Source organism: Leptinotarsa decemlineata, unplaced genomic scaffold (assembly GCF_025532065.1).
Source record: "Leptinotarsa decemlineata unplaced genomic scaffold, Ldec_3_MD MMD2_tig00001064_RagTag_RagTag, whole genome shotgun sequence".
Lineage (NCBI taxonomy): Eukaryota > Metazoa > Arthropoda > Insecta > Coleoptera > Chrysomelidae > Leptinotarsa > Leptinotarsa decemlineata.
In genome coordinates, this window is record NW_027412558.1 from 6,633,403 (window position 1) to 6,658,568 (window position 25,166).

At 36.1% G+C, this 25,166-nt stretch overlaps 1 protein-coding gene across 5 annotated transcripts in view; it reads left to right on the forward strand.

Annotated features, from left to right (window-relative positions):
- Positions 1–25,166, forward strand: part of Frl (formin-like protein) — a 120,466-nt gene that overhangs the window by 52,929 nt on the left and 42,371 nt on the right. Inside the window, exon 1 of one of the 5 annotated variants that reach the window (XM_074175579.1) lies at positions 11,241–11,331. The exons of 3 other annotated variants lie outside the window; for them this stretch is intronic. In XM_074175579.1, coding sequence (XP_074031680.1) covers positions 11,257–11,331 — 75 coding nt within the window. In that variant the 5' untranslated portion in view covers positions 11,241–11,256. Of the gene's footprint in view, positions 1–11,240; positions 11,332–25,166 lie in introns of those variants that run through there. One more of the 5 variants, XM_074175580.1, reaches the window with a different exon arrangement.

The window sequence follows — 25,166 nt, forward strand, 5'->3', positions numbered from 1 at the left end:
CGTGAGTCATAGGTCATCGGGAGTGATTTCATATTGTCGTCGACCTAAGAAGACCGAGCAGTGTCTCTGTATAGTCACAAGTCGTGTGCAATGGCAAAACTCTCCGTGAGAGTTAAAGGTTAACAGTGTGATCACGGAACTGAAGATGGACTTAATTTCGGCATCTCCACCAGAGAAATAATTAGAAGAAGATAAATATGAAATTTAAGAATAGAAAAGTTTTTAGTGATAGGGCCACTAAAAAAACCAACCCTGCTATGAATCGCATGATAAAATGTAAGACCTCGTTAATCCTTACCTCGCACAAATCTCTAATTACTTATGAGGGGTTTTCATCCAGCGATAGCTGGTTAACGAAAAAAAACATATTTTAACAGATTCCTCTCATCGCTGGTTCATCGAGAAACTGGCCTACTTGTTAGAAATGTCGCTAAAAATGTTCTTTTGTCTCGGGTGTAAAGTGATTGACCAATGTTTCTCCACTGGTTATGGAGCGACGCAAGAATTCTGCTTTGTTGTTGTGAAACTTCGCTAAACACTCAAGTGAAATATCTTCACGACACTGTTTTTGCTCGAGTGTGAGCAAACGCGGCACCCTTCTTGCACACAGATTTCTCATGTCCAAATTTTCAGATAATATACATTGTACCGCACTTTTTTAAATGTTTTCTAAGTCTGCTAGCTTGCGCTTGCGCAAGCTAGCAGACTTAGAAAATCCACGAAGCAGCCGCTTCGTGGATTTTCTTCACCGTCGTCACCTCATTTGGTCTACCACTACGATGCTCGTCTTGGCAGCTCATGCGGCCTTGTTTAAACTCTGCTTCCCAATATTTTATTGTTGTAAACGAAGGAGCAGACTCGCCCAGAGTAGAATCCAGTTCAGCTTTTTTATATTGGTTCAAATAAAAGTATTGTATAGTTCAAGTATACGATATAGTACAACCTACCTGCACAGTAATTAGTCGCGATCCTCTGTTTGCAGTAATGTTAGGCGTACACATTCTCGAACCATCAGTCTACCCTTTCGTAACTGAGTTGTGAGTGTCATACCAAGTTTCGTCCAAATAGAAAATTTGTCGGTGTTCTTGCCTATATTTAGTTATTTATTCTAACTATTTGTTATGCAATTTCATTATTCTTCTGCTTTCCATAACTGTTTAACGTTTGTTTATTATTTTAAATCTATATCCTAGTTTCTTTATCCAATTCTGTAGAGTTTTGTCACAGCAGCTCACGTTATGGCCGGAAGTATTCAATTTTTTTCTTATGATTTTAGTTGTAGGAATCTCATTGCTTTTGTAACAGTCTTATATTGTTTTTTGGATGATTTTATTAGATAAACATCTGAAGGCCTTGGTAATTCCGTGTCACATCGCGTCTTGCGTTCATAAGGTTTGTTTTTGACTATTTTACGTACAGTTGAGAAAGGAATTTTGGTCAAATCTGATGTTGCTTTGTAATAGTTTGTTTCCCTCGAAACCGAACTTGAGATGTAGATTCTTATATACATTGAAACATACTTTCTGTGTTTCAATATTCAAATGCATCCGAATCTTATTCACTGGTATCTCTTTTTCGCATTGTTCACCATCGCCATTGGAATCACTACACAGGAAAAAGTCAGCGTTATTATCACACTCGTTATTACTATTAGTACTTGTCCAAGGACGCCACATTTTGAACAGATAACAAATTTTTTTTAGTAATTATAACTGCCCCAATATCGAATTTCAACACTCAGATCACGATCAGTTCCTGAACTGAACTTCGATAACACGAAGTGTTATGACTCTTCAGGCAATCATAAAACTCGGTTAGTAAAAATTATTCAAAACGAACCGCCAATTCTTCAGTCCACGTGGACTATATCGCAGCGGTATTAATTCTTTGTATTGTTTTTTTTGGCCTTTGAGTTCGCCGATAGCTTTAGCTATTCACAATACCGGTTACTTCAACTACACCACATAACGATGACCAATTTTTGCCATTCTCACAAATCCACTGAAAACATTCGCTGTTGATAGCTGCCAAACAAATATTGAACAACGCAGTGTCTTCAAACTTGAAACATATGCTTTATATATTGTGTACTTTCTAATACAGTGATATTTTTGAACAACCACCGCCATCTCTAGATCAGGCTGTGTACTTCTGGGATCACTCGTAATTTCACAATAAAACATTCTTCACATCCCTTGTTGTATTTGCTTGGACAAGATTCATGTTAGACCCTAGACTAGAGATCTATTACGATGCAGGACTGATAAACAAACACCATCAGACTATCAGATCTTAAACAAAAGAACTTTTCAGCCACCTTTTCTCATATTAGCATAATCTCCACCTCTTTTATTTTATTTCTGTTTTTGAAGGATTTGGAATTTGCTACCTGCATCATCTGCATTTTTCAGATGGTTGGTCATCTTACCCTTCAATAGGAATACCCTACATAAACCAAAGCCATAAATCACAATCAGGCAGGCATCAACAGCAGTGCTAAATTAAACCCCGTAACAATTCCTTCATCGTACCCTATTTATATACAAAACTGTTATATACCAGAATGTTTTACGAATAATCCCGAACAAATTTACTCTAATGAACTTTATTGCGGACAGATGTTGGGATGTATCGCTTTGGTGGACAGGGACGGACCTGCTTGTCGGGTGATCGTTCGATCGCCACTCCATTGAAATCCCCCTTTTCTCTCTATAGGTTTTTGGACGTTTCATTGATTGATTGATAATATGTTCATTGTTTAAGAATAAATTCTTGTTACAAACACAATGTCGTAATAAATATCAATATAAACATGAAGTATAAGATGTGAAGTATAAGTGTATAAAATATAAATGATTAAAATAAAATATAAACTATATATAAATATACAGAGGTTACTTGACAAGAACTTGAACAACGAATAAAAATATATGTTTCACACACAGTACAATCACAGTTTCATCACATTCTAAACTACAGGACATCGTCAAAATATTCTTGTAGGTCATAATAGGCTTTATCACTTGATATGTACATTTCTTTCTAAATATGATGAAAGGAGTCTCTTTGATTTCATTGGGAAGTTTATTGTATATTCTGATTCCATTATATATCAACGAGTTTTGAACCAAACATGTTTTTGGAATTGGTAGACTCAGTTCATTTGACCGCCTTGTGTGGTATGTGGCTGTAGCTGTAGATTCATAGTTCTTCCCATTTTTATGTATAATTGACACGGTTTCCAATATAAATATTGAAATAACCGTAAGGATTCTATGTTCTGAAAAAGGGGTTCACATGAATCCCGCCATTTCGCTTTACATAAGTACATGATAGCCCTTTTCTGCAAGACAAAAACTGACTGCATAAGTTGTTTACTGCAAACACCCAAAAGGGTATACCATACCTCAGATGCAAACACCCAAAAGGGTATACTATACCTTAGATGAGAGTCTATTAAGGCATAATACACTACTTTCGCTACAGCAAACCCCAGTTCCTTTGGGATGTTTCTCAGTGCGAAACATCCTGATGCCAATTTTTTGTTGATGTGTGCAATATGCTGTGTTCAGTGTATTCAAAAAGTAATTGGTGTTATTTTGTGTATGCAATTATGTAGAATTTGGGAAGTTCTGTAATGGGAGTAAACGTACTGTTACGTTTTTCCCCGTGGGTTGATCAATAATTGACTATACTGAATAATCAAACTTAACTTTATTTCACTTTAAATACAACAAACACTTCAACTATTGTTTGAATGGTTATCACCTTACTAGATCACTTCGCGTACCGCACTGTCTCGATACGCTCGCAGCTAGCGTTTAAATATCGCAATCGAACATCGTAGAATTTTCGCTGAAGTTCCATCGACATCGGTATCATGATTCTTGCTGCTTCTCGAGCGGCAGGGAACATTGGGTATTCCCGCGCTCTACTACGTCACGTTTGGTTTAAGGTTACTTTCTTTCGGACATGATAGAACAAATGAAATTTTCATTGATACAAAAGTTAAATGAAAGTTCTGATCAAATTAAGAGAAAGCTTATAAAAATCTTTCAACTCCATCCATCATACAGGTGAACTTTAAACATGGAAGTTAAACTATACTCAACCTGAAATTCGTAACAGATTGAGCCAGAGTCGTTTAAAAATATTTATTTTGATGGTCTGTGAAAATATGTTTTTATTCTTTTTAACAATGAAAAAATAATGAATAACCTTACACAAAATGTGAGATGATAATAAAATTATTGACCATTTCAATTTCAAAGTTGAGTTCTCACCACTTTGTATATTTTTGAAACCTACAGTGAAATCATTGTTCCTATATATAATTACAAGATAATTGAAAATTCCACACCATATTTCTGAACGAAAGTTACTGTCATTTAAACCGTTATTTTCGATTTAAAATATCTTCGTTAATTAAAAAAATGAACAGAATGAATCGTTCTCAAATTAGTATGTTTTACATTAATTTTTTTCATGAATTGTTTTTTCTTATACGAGTAGGTACTTTGGTTGTTAGATCTGAAGAAAATTGTGTTCGTTGCTAGAGGAATATCTTTTGATTTGTTTTGAATTAAAAAATATTTTGTTGAATTTGCTCGTTCCTTTCTTATTTTTTGACACTTATATGTTGATTTATTTTTTGACAGTTTCGATAGAAATAGTTTCATCCTCCCCTGTGGAAAATTTTATTCATTTTATTGAAGCGGCAAACATTTATTCATATTTTTCTTTTCCTATATTCTATACCTTTCTCCACCAATTCAGTAATTGGTTTCCACCCATTCTTCAGCGTTTTTTTTAACAGCTACGTTAAATTGTCTCTCCGCAAATTTTCAACCACGATCTGAACCTGAAATGTCCGAAACACTTGTGACCTTGAAAACACAAGGAAATGCCTTTGACCAATTAGATGATATACAGTATCTCGAGGGAAGTGCCTCTAGCCTGTGCCGGTGCCTGACGCCAGTCCGGTCCTGTCGGTGGTGGTGGATGGCCTCTTTGTTGGAAAATACTTCGTCATTGGAGACGGTTTGATGTATTATACTCCAAAAATTTTATGAATGCCTCGGCTATTGTTACAAACCACACAAGGATATGGACGCCGACGGGGTGGTGTCTGATTTATGGGATTGTTTAGAGTGCCTGTTGAACTTTGGGGGTGTACAATACTAGATGTAGATTAGTTGTGGTGTAAACGGTGTTTAAGTTTCAATCAATCATTCTCGACGTTTACATGTTCAGAATTAGAAATAGCAAGTACTGTGTACTAGATGTTTTCAATTTCAATCGACGAACCAATTACTCAGTTCATTAAACATTAAAATTCGACGTAGTGATTCAAGGAAAAATGTTTGAATGTATAATTCATTATTTGACTCACAAGAAAGTCAGCAATGGCATCTGCCTATCTTTCAAGGATAGCCTTTTCAATGTTGAAAATAATGGTCACATATAATGTACTCATTGGAAAGATGTTTAGTTTCTTTCAGAACTTCATGCACATTATAATGGGTAGTAGTAGTAGTTTTCATAAAAGAGCTCTAAAACAACGCATTTCAAACTTATCATTTCAACCTTTTTCTTTAAAAAATTATTTAAATACTTGAAAAAGAGGAATGAAATAATGCATTCAACATTAAAAGGGATTCGTTTCTATTTCACCATTTGGCAAGATCGATTATAGCTAATAAAGGACAATGCATCTGTTACTTGTATGAGACAAACAAAGATGACATATTTCAAAGGCGTGCTGTTCTGTTAACTTATGTTCCGAGACATTCTGTGACATATGACATTTTGTGCACCTAACTTATCTTCCTCTCTATAAATAAATAACAAAATAATAGTTGTTTATGTGGCTTGTGGAGGTGGTATTGAACTATAATTCATATTTTGCCTTAATTTGACACTATTGACATGATTCTTCTTCTTCTAGCATACTACTAACCTGAACTCCGATCTAGCATTCTAGGCGCTGTTGCCAATATGTGAATTAGAAACAAAACCCTTTAAAAATTAAAACACAACATTTGAAACATCAATTTGAATACTTTTCGAAGTGAATTTGAAAAACTCATGAATTAAACTCAACTTTATTTTGTTCAAACTTGTATTTGCTGTAATAACCCAAATTGAGGAACATTTCCCATTGTCCTTCGTGCCATTGAAGTCAAATTAATGTCTGAGGTGTTATCGCAAAATTCAAAGTATCGCGCGAAAATAAATTCGAGTCGATGCGACACGTGTGATAAAGAAAAGATGCAGTTGCGTTGGTTTTGTTTGTTATGTAAGGAACGTTCTTTTGAAAACTGCGAGAGCCACAAACAAGTCACAAATAGAAAGAGGAGTAGAGGCAATTTGGATCCCTGGGGAATTCTAGCATTGTTGGTAAAGGTAACCAAAAAAGAACCTTCGATGGCTGCTTCTAAGGAACGTTCTTTTGAAAACTGCGAGAGCCACAAACAAGTCACAAATAGAAAGAGGAGTAGAGGCAATTTGGATCCCTGGGGAATTCTAGCATTGTTGGTAAAGGTAACCAAAAAAGAACCGTCGATGGCTGCTTCTAAGAAACGTTCTTTTGAAAACTGCGAGAGCCACAAACAAGTGACAAATAGAAAGGAGTAGAGACAATTTGAATCCCTGGGTAATTCTAGCATTGTTGCTAAAGGTAACCGAGAGAGAACCTTCGATGGCTGCTTCTAAGGAACGTTCTTTTGAAAACTGCGAGAGCCACAAACAAGTCACAGATAGAAAGAGGAGTAGAGGCAATTTGGATCCCTGGGGAATTCTAGCATTGTTGGTAAAGGTAACCAAAAGAGAACCGTCGATGGCTGCTTCTAAGGAACGTTCTTTTGAAAACTGCGAGAGCCACAAACAAGTCACAAATAGAAAGAGGAGTAGAGACAATTTGGATCCCTGGGGAATTCTAGCATTGTTGGTAAAGGTAACCGAGAGAGAACCTTCGATGGCTGCTTCTAAGGAACGTTCTTTTGAAAACCGCGAGAGCCACAAACAGGTAACAAATAGAAAGAGGAGTTGAGGCAATTTGGATCCCTGGGGAATTCTAGCATTGTTGGTAAAGGTAACCGAGAGAGAACCGTCGATGGCTACTTGTAGGGAACGTTCTTTTGAAAACTGCGAGAGCCACAAACAGGTCACAAGAAAGCCACTTTCACTTTCTTCGAAGAAACCGGTGCCTGGGTTCTCGAAACCTTAAATTCTATTAGGTCGGGCGGTTCGACGTGGGTGCCTTGTTCACTCAGTCAATCGGCCGATGTGTGAGTCGATGGTTCAAGCCCCAGGCTGAACGCTCGATTTTCACTTGCTATCGTCCAACCCGAGTTAGCAATCACACGTTAAAAGGTAAGACCTCGATAGTCCCTAACTCGCACAAGTTTTAACTTCTGAGGGTTGTTGTTCGTCGGGGTGCGATAGCTGGTTAACGGAAAACACATAATGTCACCCCATGATATTTTCTTCCAGATTTTCTTCAAGGCATACATTAATTGATACACATAGTTATGATATCATATTTCCATTTTGTGCATAGCTAGCTGACGTATGGCATTTTACTTTGGGGCAATTGTAGTCATAATTCTAAAATTTTTGTAATGCAGAAAGGTCCCGTGAGAATCATCGCTGAAGTAGGTCCAAGAGATTCATGCAAATCTTCATTCCAATATTGAGAGTCATAATAGTTCCTTCAATAATAATTTTTCAGTGACTGTTTGAGATCCTCGAGAATTATTACACTTCTCCAATCACAATTTTAACTTCAATCACAATTTCAACACCAGACATGGAGATTCTCTATCAATGAAAGGCTGAGACTCGATTGGAAAATTAATGATGAATTACCAGAAAAAATCATGAAATTTGGAACAGCAAAATTCAAAGTGACGATAAAAATGTATTTACCTGATCACAGTTTTTACTCCCATAACGAAACATGCGCAGGCAACAACATGTTTACGCAATTAGACTTCTTACTATAACACCATCCCTGAACCGAAACCTGAGCTACTATTTACTTGATGCCGCCACACGCTTTATTTTAGCATTTTTGAATTTGAAATATAAGGAGGTTTTTGCCTGCAATATTTTTTACATTTTGTTAGTTTTTATTAACTTCATCCTTTTTCGCTAAAACCTCGTACTTATCAAATCGACGTTTTCATCTAAACTTGGCAGAACCGTACAACTAATAGCAAAAATTCATTTTTTAAACGAATCGGAGTTAATTATTTGTCTTCCAATTTTTAGGTGAGACCTATCTTATTAAAAATATTGTTTTTGTTATATCCAAGTTTTTTTTTGTTTAAATGAAAACTGTACATTCTATTTTTTTATTGTAAAACATTTGCTTACATCATCTTCCTATTTTTAGTGTTCAGTTCGGATTTTAAAACTGTTTAACGAAAACAACCACTTAAGTTACAACGAGCATCCGTCTTTTTTCTATGCATACCAGTCCGTACCCACATTCAAGTAAAAAAAAAATAGCTGCCCCTGAGAATTACAAAAAGAGTTTCACCGCATTCCGTTGACGAATATAAGTGGATACACTGTACTAAATTGTTCAAATAATTTGTATTTTGTAAGGTGTTATAATTTAGTATATGTCAAGTACTGTATATCTTTTCCATACACTTATCATCCTTGGACTAGTTTCCTGCGCGACCTCTTCGAAAACAAGGTTCAGGTTTCACGCCGTCATATGATTTCACCGCAATTAGAAAACATCTATATTTATATAAATTTATGGTTTTTTTGGTCCCTTGGGAGCTGTCTGACTTGTCCATTTAGTCCAAGTCTCCAGAAAACACTGCATTCTCTTGGGCTTATTGCGTTTATTCTCTCATCTTCTCATAACACCCATTCCATGAGTCTCGTTCCCTGTACTAGTTTGTACAGGTTCCCTGTTAGATGTTCGTCATATTCTTCTGGACGTAATTTTGTACGTCTATATATTGCCTGCCTCCTGTGATTCAGTGCCTCACATTTGCATAAGATGTGTAGAGCTGTTTCTATCTCTGACGTCTCCGTTGTACAGCCTCATTTTATTCAGGTGTCCTCTAAGCGGACAATGACCGGTTAGTAACCTTGTAATTATGCTGAGCCGATCTCTACTATAGTTCTTCGGTTCTTTTCTCAGACGGTTCCCTAATGAAGGTTCTACTGTGTTTGTTGCCAGGTACTTTTGTCCAGTACTCTGTGTGCTTCTTATTGGTCCATGTCCTAATCTGGTTTCGTACCAATAATTATAATTTATGTTTTACACGACCATATAACATTCGTTAACCATAGTTTAACTTGTGATCCAATACCGCCCGCGTAAAAAGGACAAGACCCCATCTATGGGATTACAGAATACTCAGTCTTCGAATATCAAATATAAACGAGGCTCCTGAAGGCGGTCAAGCAAAGACAGCCCTCTCAGATAAAGATCAATGAATGAAACAAGAGATGGTTCACTGTTAACAGTGAAAACGTCAGAGAGCGACAGGAAGCGATTTCTCGCTTTCTGCTATGTGTTACACGAGCATATAACATTCGTTAACAATAGTTGAACGTGTGATCCAATACCGACCCGCCTACAAGCCTGAGAATGAAGTTGATGACATTCTTCTTTACAAACACTCCATCTATGGGATTACAGAGTACTCAAAATTCGAATATCAAATATAAAACGAGGCTCTTCATGAATGGAACAAGAGATGGTTCAATGATCACAGTGAAAACTTCAGAGAGCGACAAAAAGCGATTTCTCGCTTTTTCAATTTTGGAACATGCGTACAATCGTTAGGATCCCCGTTCATTTTGAATAAGCAGGGATTGAGTTATAGAAATGCCAGAAATGTTGTCGTTTGCCAAAACACGTCATTATCAACAAAGTAAATGGAAACCTAATTTTTATTACGAAAGGTTTACAAAACCGTACCATGTGCTTCACTAAGTTTCGGTCAGTTCTAATAATTTTTTGAAGCGAATGAAGGTATACGGTACGATTTATACAGTGCATTTTTTTAATGTCCTCATCCCTTTTATTTTTTAAACGGGTCAACTCAAAAAATAGAAATTTGAGATAATGAAATTAATGCATGAATACTTCATTTTGAAGTGAAATTGACAGATGCAACTTTCAAGATGGCGACTGGGCGCCATCTGGGGAAAAAATAAATGGAAAGGGGGGTCTTGTGACACATCGTTTAGAAGCTCCTGACCAATACTTTACAACCCGAGAATATGAAGTCAATATCTTTACCTACTACAAAATGGCGGAACATTCAATAATTCCCTGAAGATAAACACATTAATATCGATATTTCTAGAAATATTCCTTTTTATCTGCCATATGACAATCCCAACAACCCTGTAAGGTTTGTCAAGTTATTTTTTGTTCATAAAAACGACAAAAAATGCCAGTACGACAGAAAAAAGTAACGTTTGGGCAGGAATATTGGGAAAACATATTGTAGGACCTCTATTTATTGATCAAAATTTAACAGGGGAACTGTATTCGAATATGCTGGAAACTATTGTTGACCCTCTCATCACTGAAATCGTCGAAGTGGATCCTAATGAATTCGGAATGGATATTGTACTCCAACAAGATGGAACACTACCAGACAAGTAAGAAACTATTTGGATACTACTTTTCCCGGTCGTTGGATTGGCCGTCGAGGTCCTACAGAATGGCCAGCCCGCTCGCCAGATTTGTCACCTTTAGACTTTTTTCATTAGGCTGTTTGCAGCAAAAGGTGTATGAAACTGTACCTGCTTCAATATTGGATATACGGCAGAGAATAATAAATATTTGTAGAGATATTGACGTTACTAAGTTCGAAAATGTTCGGCGTGGAATATCGGATAGGCTGTTCATATGTCAAGAACTTCAAGGCAACCGTTTCGAGCATCTTTCGAACTGACCTCAAGCTTATTACCTCATATTACTTCAAAATAATGTATTCATGCATTATTTCATTATCCCAAATTTCAATTTTTTGAGTTGACCCGTTCAAAAAATAAAAGGGGGGGAGGGACATTGAAGACATGCACTGTATAAATAAAATGTTTCACCATTGTAATTTTCTCAGGTACACACACATTGTTATTAGTAACTAGAAGTGATTCAACTGTTAAATGTGACTAATAAGCGATATCTGCTCGATAAAATTGGTCATACTATTTCTCACCTGAGTGCATAGAATTGTTGCCGAATAGTTGGAGGTGACTGTTGGTGCCATGGAGGGCCGTTATATTCCGGCGGTAGATGGCAAAATTGATGTGGAAGCCTTTTTTCAAAAGTTCCATATTCAGGTGAGGTTCAATCACTATAGTAAACAGCTATATTTTTCAAAAACATACGAAACATACATGTTTTCAACAAATATGACCGAAGTTTCCGGGTTTATTAGTTATGGTCTGCAGCTTCCTTCTGAAAGTTAGTACTAACTGAAAAAGCGGTGAATGCAAGAATGCAAGACTAGCGATGTGTTAGGTCCAAGCCCATGTAGTGGATCTCAACTGAAATGTATTTCAAATTATGTGTTAGTTAACTCTCAACTGATAGTTATTTGATAGTTACCTTAACTGAAAGAAGATGTATGGGTTATTTGTCAGTTAAAGTCAATAATCATCCGATCATGTCAAGTGAAATATATGAGGAAATATGGATTTCGATGTCTAATCAAGTGATGAAGAGCCAAGAAGGCCAAAAATGATTAGATTCATGCCAAACTATTTCGAAGAATATGATGTGGAATATTTTTTGTCCGTTTTCGGTTGTTCCCTGGTCCGGTGGAAAGTTTTTTATTAGTTTAAATCCGAAGAAATAATACAATCATACTGATAGATAAATTGTAAATCGCCTAGTTCTAAACCGATATTATTATTGTTTTGCCATTCCTTCACTGTTGAATTCCTATCAAGTTTGTTGCCATGCTCTTTTATTTTCTGAGCAAATCAAAGTGCCTCTTTTTTGCATTCTATAATATTTTTTGTTCCTCAACTAATGTAACAAGAGAAGATTTCTCTTCTGGGGTGAAATTGGGAACTCTTTTACGTCAAGAACTTGAAACGTAAATTTTGATTATTGATTACATATACTCGAGACAATGTTTACTCACTCATCCATTTTTACGAATATTTTGAAAAATCATTTAGCCTAACAGCGTCACGTATATTAGAAACATTTTAATTAGTCGATTTTTCTAAAGTTAAGGTTCAAGTGGGTAATATCTTTCTCTTATTTCGAATTAGAGAACTGATTGGGAGAATCTTTGTGTTATTGTAATGCCGGTATCCATGTGTTGTTGATATTTTAAGTTCTGTTAGCCCCACTTTTTGTTAAGCTCAATTGTTTATGCTTTTTGAACTATTTGTTAGCCCAACTTCATTAGAAACATTATCATGGGAATACAAAACTAGACACCTTTCTGAAGTACATCAACTGCGTAAGACCGATTTCATCACCTTCACAATGGAGAAGAACGTCAACAACGAGTTGCCATTCTTCGACGTATTGGTGAAGAGGACTGACACTAAATGGGAAAAATCTGTACACCAAAAACCCACTCACACGGGACAGTATCTGAACCACGAATCCAACCACCATCAATCTACCAAAAGAGGAATCATCAAAACCCTATTAGACTGTGCTTTCGGGCTCTGTAATACGAAGAATGGTCTCGAGAAGGAACTAGACACATCAAAAATGATCTTCAACGGAATGGCTACTCCAAAGCGATTGTGGAACAGACTTTGGCTGAAAGACAGCAAGAGCCTCACAAGGAACAGAAGCCGTCACAACCAGTGCTTGCACTTCCCTAACATCAGAGGATTATCGAAAAAGATAAGAAGAATTGGGTTCAAATACAACATCAGAACCTGCTTCAGATCTGGAAACACTATCCGTAGCAGTCTCCACCAGGCCACCAAACGCGGACTGCGATTCCAAGAATTACTTATTTATTTATTTATTTGTAATACAGTACTCTACAGGACATAGCCCAATTACAGAGCAGGAAATAACAGAGTATAATAAATACATCACAAACAAGTGACTATAAAGACTACACATTTTATATTTATTATAGGTGACAGAACAATTATTTTAGAAAGTGGGATTTTATATTTGACAATTTGCAACTAAATATATCTAGATTATCGCTAACAGAATTTGTCACTTTACACATGGTATGGATCGGAGAATTATCCAGAACATTTTTGCGAGATGTTTTTATATAGAAAGTACTCGGGTGTCTGGAACAGATCCTAGGAATGCAAATATTAAACTTTTCCAGTAATGTTGGGCAGTCAACTTTGATAATTTTATAGGTTAGTGCAACACTATAATATTCACGCCTTTTATTCAAGACTGCAAAAGGTATGCTTTTGTAGCAATTCAGAGTGGGTTGTTTCTATTGGAGGATAAATGCCATCGGTTTTTAGGCTTAGCAGTTTTAAAAATCGTGTTTGAATTGCTTCTATTTTATCAATGTGATATTGATAAAAGGGGCTCCACACAACTGACGCGTATTCTTACTTTGATCTTATGAAAGCATAGAATAAAGTTTTTAAGGTCGAAGTTTTTTTTAAATCACTACTGTTACGTGCAATTAATCCGTACAAACGACAGGAGGAGGTAACAACTTCATCGATATGCCTATTAAATGATAGTGCAAAGATCAAGATATTTGTTTTCAAACTGTAGGACATGACCTTACATTTATTTATCCGGGTTCAGTGACAAGTTATTTCGATAACACCATTCTACAACCCGTCCTACGTTTGCTGAGATGTTTACACAATCATCTATGTTCTCAACGAGGCAGTATAGTTTTAGATCATCGGCATATTAAAAAAAAACACATCTATAACATCTGCAATATCATTAATGAATATATTGAAGAGCAACGGTCCCAGGTTTGAACCTTGTGGAACACCGGAAGAAGCATTATATTCGGTAGATTTGAAACCATTGAGCTGAACATATTGTTTTCGATCCCGTAGATAGGACTGAAAGAGTGCGATTACATTACATTTAGTAATAATAATAACAACAATGAATTTTTTTATTACCACACAAACAACAATAACATAGTATAAAGTACCTAAAGTAATATTGAGTAGCAAATGGCATCGTTCGCTCTTCTACGTTATAAAAACAATGCAACCACGTGAAGGGACATTTTAAGAATTCAATCGGAAAACAAAAGGTTGTATTATCGATCGTCCCCCGTAAAATGGCCGTGTCAACTCTAGCAAATTAAAATGGTAAATTTATTACAGCTACTTCACACAATAGGTTAATGGGTAATGACCTCGACGCAGATAAAAAAAATTAAGTAATCGCCTTCGGGAATGACATTCTTCTAGAAGAAGCTGTTATGATGCCCGACGTGGTATGGGAAGAATGCCGTCTTTCGTCTGCAGAGACTTGAACAGCGGGATGAAATGCATCGTGGACGAGAAGAAATAATCCTCTCAAACGGATCCGAGGATCGCGTTTTATGTCTTTCGGTGTAGGTGGGTGGACAAAAGATAAGAATTTGTCGAAACATTCGTCCCCTTTTTGTGAATATCGAAAGAACAGTTGATAGTCGTATAGTTCGACGTCATGTTTTGATGGTTCAGCTTAAATTCTAAAAATGAATTTTCATTAATGATATCAGTTATTACGATTAGTTGAAATCATTCATTTTCACGGAATACATTTCCAAATCGATAAATTAAACTGTTATACTTTAGTCTACTTTAGTCTACACAAAGCCAGACTGTCTCTATGGACATGTCGAAGGATTTGTGGTAAAACTTGGGGTTTAGGTCCCAAACAAATCGATTGGATTTATTTGATGATTGTCAGACCAATGATCACGTATGGTGCAGTTGCTTGGTGGCCGAAGGCTTTACAGAAAACGGCCCAAGCGAAGCTCTCTTGCTTCCAGAGACAGGCTTGTCTGGCTATCAGTGGTGTCATCAGTACCACACCGTCAGCGGCGATGGAGATCCCTCTAGATCTACCTCCTCTCCACATTTTTCTGGAAAGAGAGGCTAGATGGACTGCATACAGACTTGTGCACATTGCCAATTGCACAAATCAATTCAATGCAGAGTGCAACAGACTGTTGGTTGACATTGGAAGTCGCAGCATTCTGGAAATGACCTCTGACTTTATGCCTCCAACTGTCAACTACGAACTGCCTTATAAAGTACTATTCCCGACTAGAGAGGACTGGATCCTGCGGGAGAAGGAAATATTAAGAGCAGATAGTTGTTGGTTTACAGATGGATCAAAAACACCTTCAGATTCTGGTGCAGGTGTTTTCAGTCGCAGACCCAGGACAGATATATCAACCTGCCTAGGAACCTAAGCGACTGTATTTCAAGCGGAAATTTACGCTACTGAATTGTGTGCGGAGAGATTGGATAAATCCAACCTCACTCAAAAGTCAATAAAAATATTCGCGGACAGTCAAGCGGCGTTGGAAGCTCTTGGCTCCCACCGAGCAACGTCTAAATTGGTAGCAAACTGCCAAAAAAGACTCTCCTCGATAGGAAGACTAAACAGATTGTCTCTGGTCTGGATTGCTTGCCATACTGGCCTGGAAGGCAAATGAAGCTTCTGACTCTCTTGCAAAGGAGGGTGCTGCAAGCGGCTTCATTGGACCAGAAGCTGTCATTGGCATCGCTTTGGGCTTTGCCAAACACTGGATGGCAAGAAGAGTTATGGACTTCTGGCAGAATCTTCCAGGATTGGCTCACTCCAAGGCGTTTATTCACCCTTCGAAGCTTGATTCCAAACAGTTATTGAACTACAGTAGGGATGAACTAGGATCTCTCACAGGCCTTCTCACAGGTCACTGTCATTTGAATCATCACATGCAGAGACTTGAACTGTCGGAAGACAGTGTGTGTCGCCTCTGTCTGGAAAATGATGAAACTGCAGAGCATATACTTTGTGCCTGCCCCGTTCGGGACCGAATCAGGTACTTTGAGTTCGGCAGATCCGTACTCTCACCATCTGACCTGAAAAACCACTCACCATACAAACTAATCGGCTTCGTTAAGAAGCTGGGTTTATTTGGCCGAGTGTGAATAGGTGTGAGCCACAATAAACCCTTATGGGTTGCGGTGGAGGGTCGATTAGACCCACTCACTTTAGACCTACCTACCTACTATATGAGAAAGTCATTTTTAGTAAAGGAAATCAGAGTTTGTTATACCTTTCCGGGGATTTCACCTTTTATAATCCGTAAAAAATGAAAATGGTAATAGAGAAATTTATACAGGTTTAGAAAGGACAAACCCTTCAGTTCATCCCAAAGAGTTACTGCCTGAATTCATATTTTTCACAAGGAACAAAGTACATATATATCAACTTGTCGTGTTTGATAATTTTGTCTGTCAAAAAAGTTGAAAAATCGTAGAGATACTTGTAATAATTGAATGGAGTGGACCAAGACGGTAATAATTGCCAATGAACCACACGCCAAAAGCCCCTCATGCCCCCTCCCGGGTTGAGTGCCCTGAGTTCTGCTCCTCCGGAGCGGTCCCCAACTTACTGGTGGCACTGTACATAAGTGAACAGAAGTAAATTCACTCCCGTCGGTGTCTTTGATGTTTCGGGTCGAGATTTTATTTTTTGCTGGCACGTGACGGGGCAGGAGGGTGTCGGCTAAGAGCTGTTGTGCACCTCTGCACGAGGTTCGATAAAAAAATATGTGACCATGATCCGACTTCATCATTGCTACGAGGAGTTCCCAATAAATGTCTCATATGATTGTGAACTATTTAGGAATTCATAAAAAATAAGACAAGGTGGTGAAATATGCGTATATTTTATATAGTAAGATTATACAATTTAGGTAAAAAACTTTTGCTGATATATTTTAAAGGTTTCTCAGAATGATGAGTTTTTGATTTGTTTTCAAATTTCTATAATAAATTCTTACCATTGTGAAAAGAGAAAATAAATAATTCAAAGAAAAATTATCACAATCAGTGGCACATAAATTGTTGAAATGATTGAGAAATTCTATCTCTAGATGAATGATACATTGTGAAACTGAATCGGGAGGCATATATAAACTTCCAAACTGTTTGGCTACTGTATTACTATATGCCTTGAAATGACTATATACCTACATTTGTTTCATTCAGTGTCGTACTAACCGCCGTGGCAAAATTTGTACATACTTCTCATGAATGTTTTCTTAAACATTTTCTCAAAAGATATCCACAAACATTGCCCAAGCTGTTGTCTTCTGGAGTGGCTAGAGTTCTTTAATCATTTGTCTCTACTCTCAAAGGTTTGTAGGGATTTTTTGGAACTTCCACAAGAATCTTCATTCCATTTATGTCTGCATCTGTAATACTAGATAGAATCTCACTAGTATCTTTTAGACAGTTAGTTCCTTCTGCCTGTGTGAAATACTAAAGACTAAATGTGTTTTTGAAAGCTCTGGTAATTTGAATAGGAGTTGGGTTTCTGGCGTTTCCACAAGTATTTCTAAGTTGACCAAAATAATTTTCCACACAGTCCTGATTTGTTATCTGCCACCCCTCAATGAATCTCATTTGTCCAGTCGTGTTTTTTCCTTTTTTCATATTACAGTTAATTTGCTGAAAAATTATAAAAAAGATAAAAATAAAAAAACAATACACATTAATTGGCGCTCCAGGGCGACTACATTGATTCCAGATACCTTCGAAAGAATTTCTTGCTTCCATCAGAGGTTGAGTCTTGTTTGAAGATCATCAGTATTATTATTGTTTTGATGTTCTGAAAAAAAGTTTATTGAAATCTTTCACACCGTCAAATGTATTTAAATTTAAAATATCAAACACCTATCCTTTTTTTCAATGAATGTAGCCGTTCCTATTGCTGCTGATGGTGTCTAATTGAAACTGGCATAGGTATTCATCGCTGTAGCTACCAAATGACTGAAAACTTGACTGGCTAATTTAACCTTCATCCTTTGAAAGTTAGTTGGAAATAAATGAGAATCAGTAAGTTTGGGTGGTAGTCTATATTGCTTTTCCTTATCCAAGTTGTAAAGTTGTTCAAGTTGGCTTTTGTTTGTTGTATGTTCATTAAATTTCAAAAAGTCATCGAAAAAATGGTTTCTGCTACATGTTAGCAGATGTAAAATATTTTTTTCTCATCAACAAAGAAATATGACTGCTCTACAGTCACTTCGAGATCTTTTCTGGCAAGTTTATAAGAATTAGAACCTAAATCTGAAATGATACCCCTAACTCTCAATCCAATTTTTGATAATTGCCTAACAGCTTCAATCACAATACTTTTTATATCCAGTATTGATGTGGATGAATTGGTAAAAAAGTATGCAACAGGCTGTTTCCAGGTCGAATGTATGCCTTTTGCCATGACTACTAAGGCATTTGCAGATTTTCATTTTGTTTTGAATCATTTTTCTGAAATATTTTTTTATATTATTGGGTTGGTTGTTGTAAATCAAAACTTCAATACAAAATACAGATTTCTTAGTTTTAGGTTGCCTAGTTGGCTAATTATGAAAAAATTATGATATTCAGAAAAAACATATTTGCTATTTATAGTAGATTATCTGGAACATATAAATGGAAAGTAGGCTCCAAAAAAGGTTATTTGAATATACATTTGATACTTTGGTTTTGCAAAGATTTCAGTGGAAGTAATTGTTTTCCTACAGATACAAATCAAAACTTGATGTGGTTCAACAATTATTTTCCTTTGTGGATTTCCAAGGGAACTGGAGGCATATACTATTCATAAAGTTCAATTTCATCAAATTAAATTCATAATAAAAAGTTTGCATATTAATGACTCCACTATATATGGTCTATAACAATTTATTTTATGATTTTCGTTATATGTTCATTACTTCAATCTTACATAATAAATAATAGAAAAACATACCTTTTTTCGTCAACTGGAAATCGAAAAAAATTAATCCCGACATCACCCTGCAAATTACAGCAACCCACAGCTCGACACTTGTTCATTTTAAAACTAGACACAAATTTTCCACAAATACAAAACCACCACTTATAACGACTCACTCTGTAATAATATTCCATGACTCAATTTGGCTCGCTTGATAAACGCCTGAGATGCAGTCGATTGCGCTGTAGTTCGGCCGCGCAAAAAATTCGAGGTGGGGAATCTTGACCCAAATATGGCGGCGAGTGAACTTACTGGTGTTTACTTCTATACTGTGCTGGTGGGCACTTCAGCAAGAATAACATCTGACCTCTTTCGGTCGAAAGTCAGCCTTCAGGTGCTTTTACTTTCTAATCCAATGGTTTCTTTTATCGTGACTTTCCTGACTGAATTTCTACATGGGGTCCCCAAAAACTAACCGGAGACGAGTGTCTTTGTGTCGCGAGCAAGTGTTGTTTTACAGTGAATCTGAAAATCTGAAATCTGGTTTTTATACTTCTCTCGGGGGGTGTCTGGTTCTGCTTCGTTGGCCTCTTGTGTTTGTTCCTCTCCCAGAATCAGGGGTCATCCCTATTTATCGCATTGGAAAAAAACTCCAGTAATATTCATTACTACACCAAAGGTTCCAAACAGTGCATCATAAACCTAGTATTTACAACAAATATAATTGTATCGGAGGGTTGCTTCAAAGTTATATATAATACGAAACCTTTTGACTCATGCCGAGAAGTATTTAAACAAAAGGATATATTAACATTTCCCTGTATATACCTACATTTCAAACTTTTTTCAATATATACATAATAATAAAGATTGCTGTGCTAAAAATGGTGACAAACACAGGTATGAAACATGAAACAATCGAAAAATTCAACCACACATATTTAACAAAATCACCACATCATAATGGACCTACATTATACAATTATATATCAAATAATGTGAAAGAATTATGGTACTCCCTCTTCAAGAAAAAAAAATCAAATAATTCTGACAATGAATGCTTTTTACAGCCTTGAAGAATTTGTTAACTATTGCAAAGATATTTTTTTGGGAAAGAAAGTTTTTGGCTTCGTACTACTCCATCTTGATACAATTTAAAGTAGAACTCATGTGAATGATATCTGATTTTTATTCCACAACGAATGTTTGAAATACAAACTGAGTAGAGAAAAGTATCTTCTGTATAATTCAGTGTTCATATAGAAGTATATGTTTCGAAAGGATTTTTTTCTTTCGTGTAATCCAATGTTTATATGAAAGCAGCTGTTTCAGGAGGACTTTCTTTCAGTTTGTGTCTGAAAGTTACTTTTTTGCATGATCTACACATCCATGTATAGAGGTACTTATTTTCAAATTGATTACTTCCTTCCTTTCTTTGGAAGATTTCCTCATCCTTTTTTTTGTATCAAGATGGAGTAGTAGAAAGCCAAAAACTTCCTTTCCCAAAAATTAATCACTCCTAAAACTATAACCCCTTCAATTCATGCAAAGATACCTAATTTATTTTATTACCTGAATGGAAGTGTCTCTTGTATGAATATTGTACTTTCAAAATATTGAAATTATATTTTTTTTCAATTCTTTTGCATAGCATTAATAATGTGCTACTAAGTGTAATATAACTTACCATATCCAAACAGCTTGGCTACAAATGATTAATAAAGAATCTGAATCTGAATGAAGTTTTCAGAACAATGTAGAAAAAACCTGGCATTATAGGAGATATGTTGAATATAAAAAAATCTGTAATTAATCATTTTGGTTTCGGGCTGTTCAAAAAGCTTTTTGGATTCCTACTTCTCCATCATTATATATACAAAAATGTGGGAAACTACTGAAGAAACGTGAAGAGTAAATAACTTTAATGAAAATTCTGAAAACTTACAAACATTGAAAATACCAGAGGCGATCCCCATCCAATTTTCAAACTTTTGGACATTGAATACTATAACGATAATAGAAACTATTTTTAAATAATTCGTTAGGTCACTGCTTGTTATGAAACTCAAATCTCATTTCGAAATATTCCCTAAATAAGTCATAGAAAAAGTATAGTATCCTACTAGCGAGAAATGGTCATTACTCTGAGATTTTTCTTTTTCAACAAAATGTTTTTTTTCAACAATAAAGTAAATCTTTATTCAATGATTGATATTTCTCATCACTGAGCATTTTTGATATATTTGTCTCCTTTTTCGTATTTTAGGTCAGAGCTTCAAGTAAACTTGATATACGAACTGCTCTTCCTTGATCCTAACCTTAAGCTAAATGTTAATGTTTATCGATAATTCGGTGACCTCGGTACTTAAATTTCCTCTGGAAGTTAACACTTAACCTCTAGAACATGATAGGATAGCAATATCCATAATATAAAACACTAAAAACGAGTGTTCGACTGCTTCTAATTATCTCTGAAAAATCCAGTATTCGTAACATTGAAAAAATAAATGAGTCATTCTGAAACGTAAATAAATAATGACTAATATGAATGATTATATCATATAGCTCGAATAGCCTGTTTTACCATGACATCAATATGGAGTAGTACTATCTTGAATAATAAAAAACAGCTCGATTCGATTTCACAAGATCGAAGATTATTGACGGATTTGTTTATTTACAGCGAGTTTGTTTTCAGTTATGCTTGAATGAAGTATCGGAACAATTGATCTTACGACTCGACTATAAAAACAGTCGATTCTTGTATGCTTTATTTTTTTATTGTTTCATAAACACGATGTCGCTAATTTCACCATCCTCCAGAAAAGAAAAGAACCTATTCTTGAAGTAGATACTGCTAACCAAGTTGACATTATCGAAAAACGATAATCCGCACTAACTATTTACATATGTGTGAATAAACTAACATTCGATGTTAATGGCCTAGTAATTTTTTTTCTTCGATTGAGGATCGGTCATTCACCTTGATTACCCAATCAAAATTAATTACCTACTTAAAATTCATAGGATCATATTAGTAGACAACTCTCAGTTATCCCACTTGAATTTTGAAGAATGCAATTTCTTATAAACTGAAGAATAAACTACTAATGAAAGACAAGTTAGCAGAACTGTTTTGTAATTTTACAAATTTTAGCCTAACTTTGTACCCTTTTCCTGAATTTTCTGCTCGTCATTTAACAGATGTGAATACAATAATTAACTGACTTCAAAATAGCCTGCGAATTAAAATCATAAGTAAGATAAAGAAAAACATATTAGGGTCCCAACCGAAGAAACATTTTGTTGAATCGGACTTCAGTAAAATTTTAGATACAATTCAGACTTTAATTCCCCCTAGATCTGCAAGCTTATGCAGATGACCTTGTCATCTTGACTAGGTCCAGGTCGGGAAGGATAGCTTGCAATATCCTCCAAAGCACGATGGACGTTGTTCACAGTTGGTGCCTGACGGAGCAGATGTATGTCAATCCCAGCAAAGCTGTGATAATCCCTTTCACCAAAAGGAGAAAATTGGACGATTTCACACCACTTTCCCTCAGTGGCCAGGTCCTGCCATTTGGAACAGAGGTGAAATATCTTAGCATTGTCCTTGATAAAACTCTCACCTGGAACGCTCACTTGGAAAAAGTTTTACACAAAGCCAGTCCCTATGGACATGTCGAAGGATTTGTGGAAAAATTTGGGGTCTAGGTCCCAAACAAATCCATAGGATTTATGTGATGATTGTCAGACCAATGATCACTTATGGAGCAATTGCCTAGTGGCCGAAGGCTTTACAGAAAACTTCTCAGGCGATACTCTATGGCTTACAGAGACAAGCTTGTTTGGCCATGAGTGGTGCCATTAGTACCGCACAGTCAGCGGCCATAAAGATCCTTCTAGATCTAGCACTTCTCCACATGTTTCTGAAGAGAGAGGCTAGATGGACTGCATATATATTTGTGGCCATTGCCAATTGCACAAAACAATTTGATGCAGAGTGGAATAGGCTGCTGGTTAACACTGGAAGTCACAGCATTCTGGAAATGACCTCTGGCTTTATGCCTCCAACTGTCAACTAGGGACTGCCTTATAAAGTACTATTCCCGAGTAGAGAGGACTGAATCCTCGGGGAGAAGGAAATATTAAGAGCAGATAATTGTTGGTTCACAGATGGATCAAAAACACCTTCAGATTCTGGTGCACGTGTTTTCAGTCGCAGACCCAGAACAGAGATATCAACCTGCCTAGGAACCTAAGCGACTGTATTTCAAGCGGAAATTTATGCTATCGAGATTGAAAGAATCCAACCTCATACACAAGTCAATACAAATATTCTCGGACAGTTGAACGGCGTTGGAAGCTCTTGGCTCCTACCGAGCAACGTCTAAATTGGTAGCAAATTGCCATAAACAACTCTCCTCGATAGAAAGACTTACCAGATTGTATCTGGTCCCGATTCTTGGCCATACTGGCCTGGAAGGCAATGAGGCTGCTTGCAAGACAGTGTGTATCGCCTCTGTTCTGAAAATGATGATACAGCAGAGCACATACTTTGTGCCTGCCCCGCTGGGTACCGAATCAGGTTTTCAGAATTTGGCAGAGCCGTACTCTTACCATATGACCTGAAAGACCACTCACCACACAAGAAGGTAGGTTTATTTTGTCGAGTGTGAATAGGTGTGAGCCACAATACACCCTTGCGGGTTGCGGTGGAGGTCGAATAGACCCACTCACTTTCGACCTAACCTAACCTCTATAATCTATTTCGCAAGTGCATTTTTTTTTTAATTGGTAATAATTATTTTAAATTCAGAGTTATTCTAAATGGGAAGATTTCGATTTTGTTCTGCCAGCGTAACGTCGAAAATAGCAGAACCATTTAGTTTACAAAGGATACAAAAATAAATTCAATGAGTAGCGAGAATTTCACTACTTCGGACTTCCATTGTCTACTATATAAAATGATTTGAAATCCCTGAACCAACTAAAAAAGAAGACTTAAAAATGAAAAGCTGAAAATAACAATTATATTAAGCAAAATAAACCCGAAATGAAATAATAGTGAAATAAAATACAAGTAAACATAGAACAATTGAATGAATAAAAATAAAGAAAATAAAAATAAAAAGTTGAGAGATTCCAAGTCACGTTAGTTCACGACGTTTCGATTGTTAGTATATACAATCGTCTTCGGATCGAGAATATTATTCTAAAATGAATTTAAAATTCTCAATGTACTACCTGTGTCTGAGGTAATCACACAACCATACAAATCAAACTAGAAGCAAGAATTGTTCACTGGGGTATTGAAGATGCCTAAAAAGCTCAACAGTTGACGCAAACATCAAGATAGCAAAAAATAGTAGCCTTATATTAAGGTGTAGTGCAGTTGGGCTAAATATCGAGAGATTTAGCTTATTATATCCAAAGCATTCATCAATTTTGCGAAACTCGCTGGCGGTATTCACCACTGCTTATAATACTATCCTTCGTGTTCATACTGAATAGACCCTTCATATAGATGTTGAACAAAAGGGGGCCTAATACCGTCCCTTGAGGTACACCGTATATGACATTGGATCAGAGGAAAAACACAAGAAGCCCACGAATCTGCAAAAAAATGCACGTTGAACACTGAGGCAAGTTCATTAGAGCTTTTTCTGTAAATATCATGATAGATACCTCATTAGGACCAGAGACTTTGTTGATGTTAGTTGTTTAGAATTCGTTTTATAAGAGGATGTCTTGAAATAATATACAGCAATGTGAATTGTACAGTGGTAATTGCACTTGCATATTTTGAAAAATTTATTTTAATTGGCGGAAAGTATCCACTGAAAAATTTAAGAAGCAAACGCAGGTGTTTTATAATCCACTATCCCTACAGATTCAACTATTGTACCTACACAATTTTAATAAATGAACTACTGAAAAATTGTGTTTCTGTATCATTTGACTAGTATTCTTTTTCTTAATAAAATATTAATTATCATTAATATTAGTTCATATTAAAAGATATAATTTGACGTAGAACAAATCCAATGAAAACATACCAAAAAAAGTATGTAACTCTTATGGAGTGACAGTGTTTTGATGGATTATATATTTCAAGAGTTTTTTTTTAAACTACATACTATATAACCTAATTTAATTCCAGTTCTGTTTATACGACTCCGCATAGGTGAATGGAAATATATGTTTAATGAAATATATATTAATGAAATTATAAAATAACAATAAAAATTAATTGGCGCTC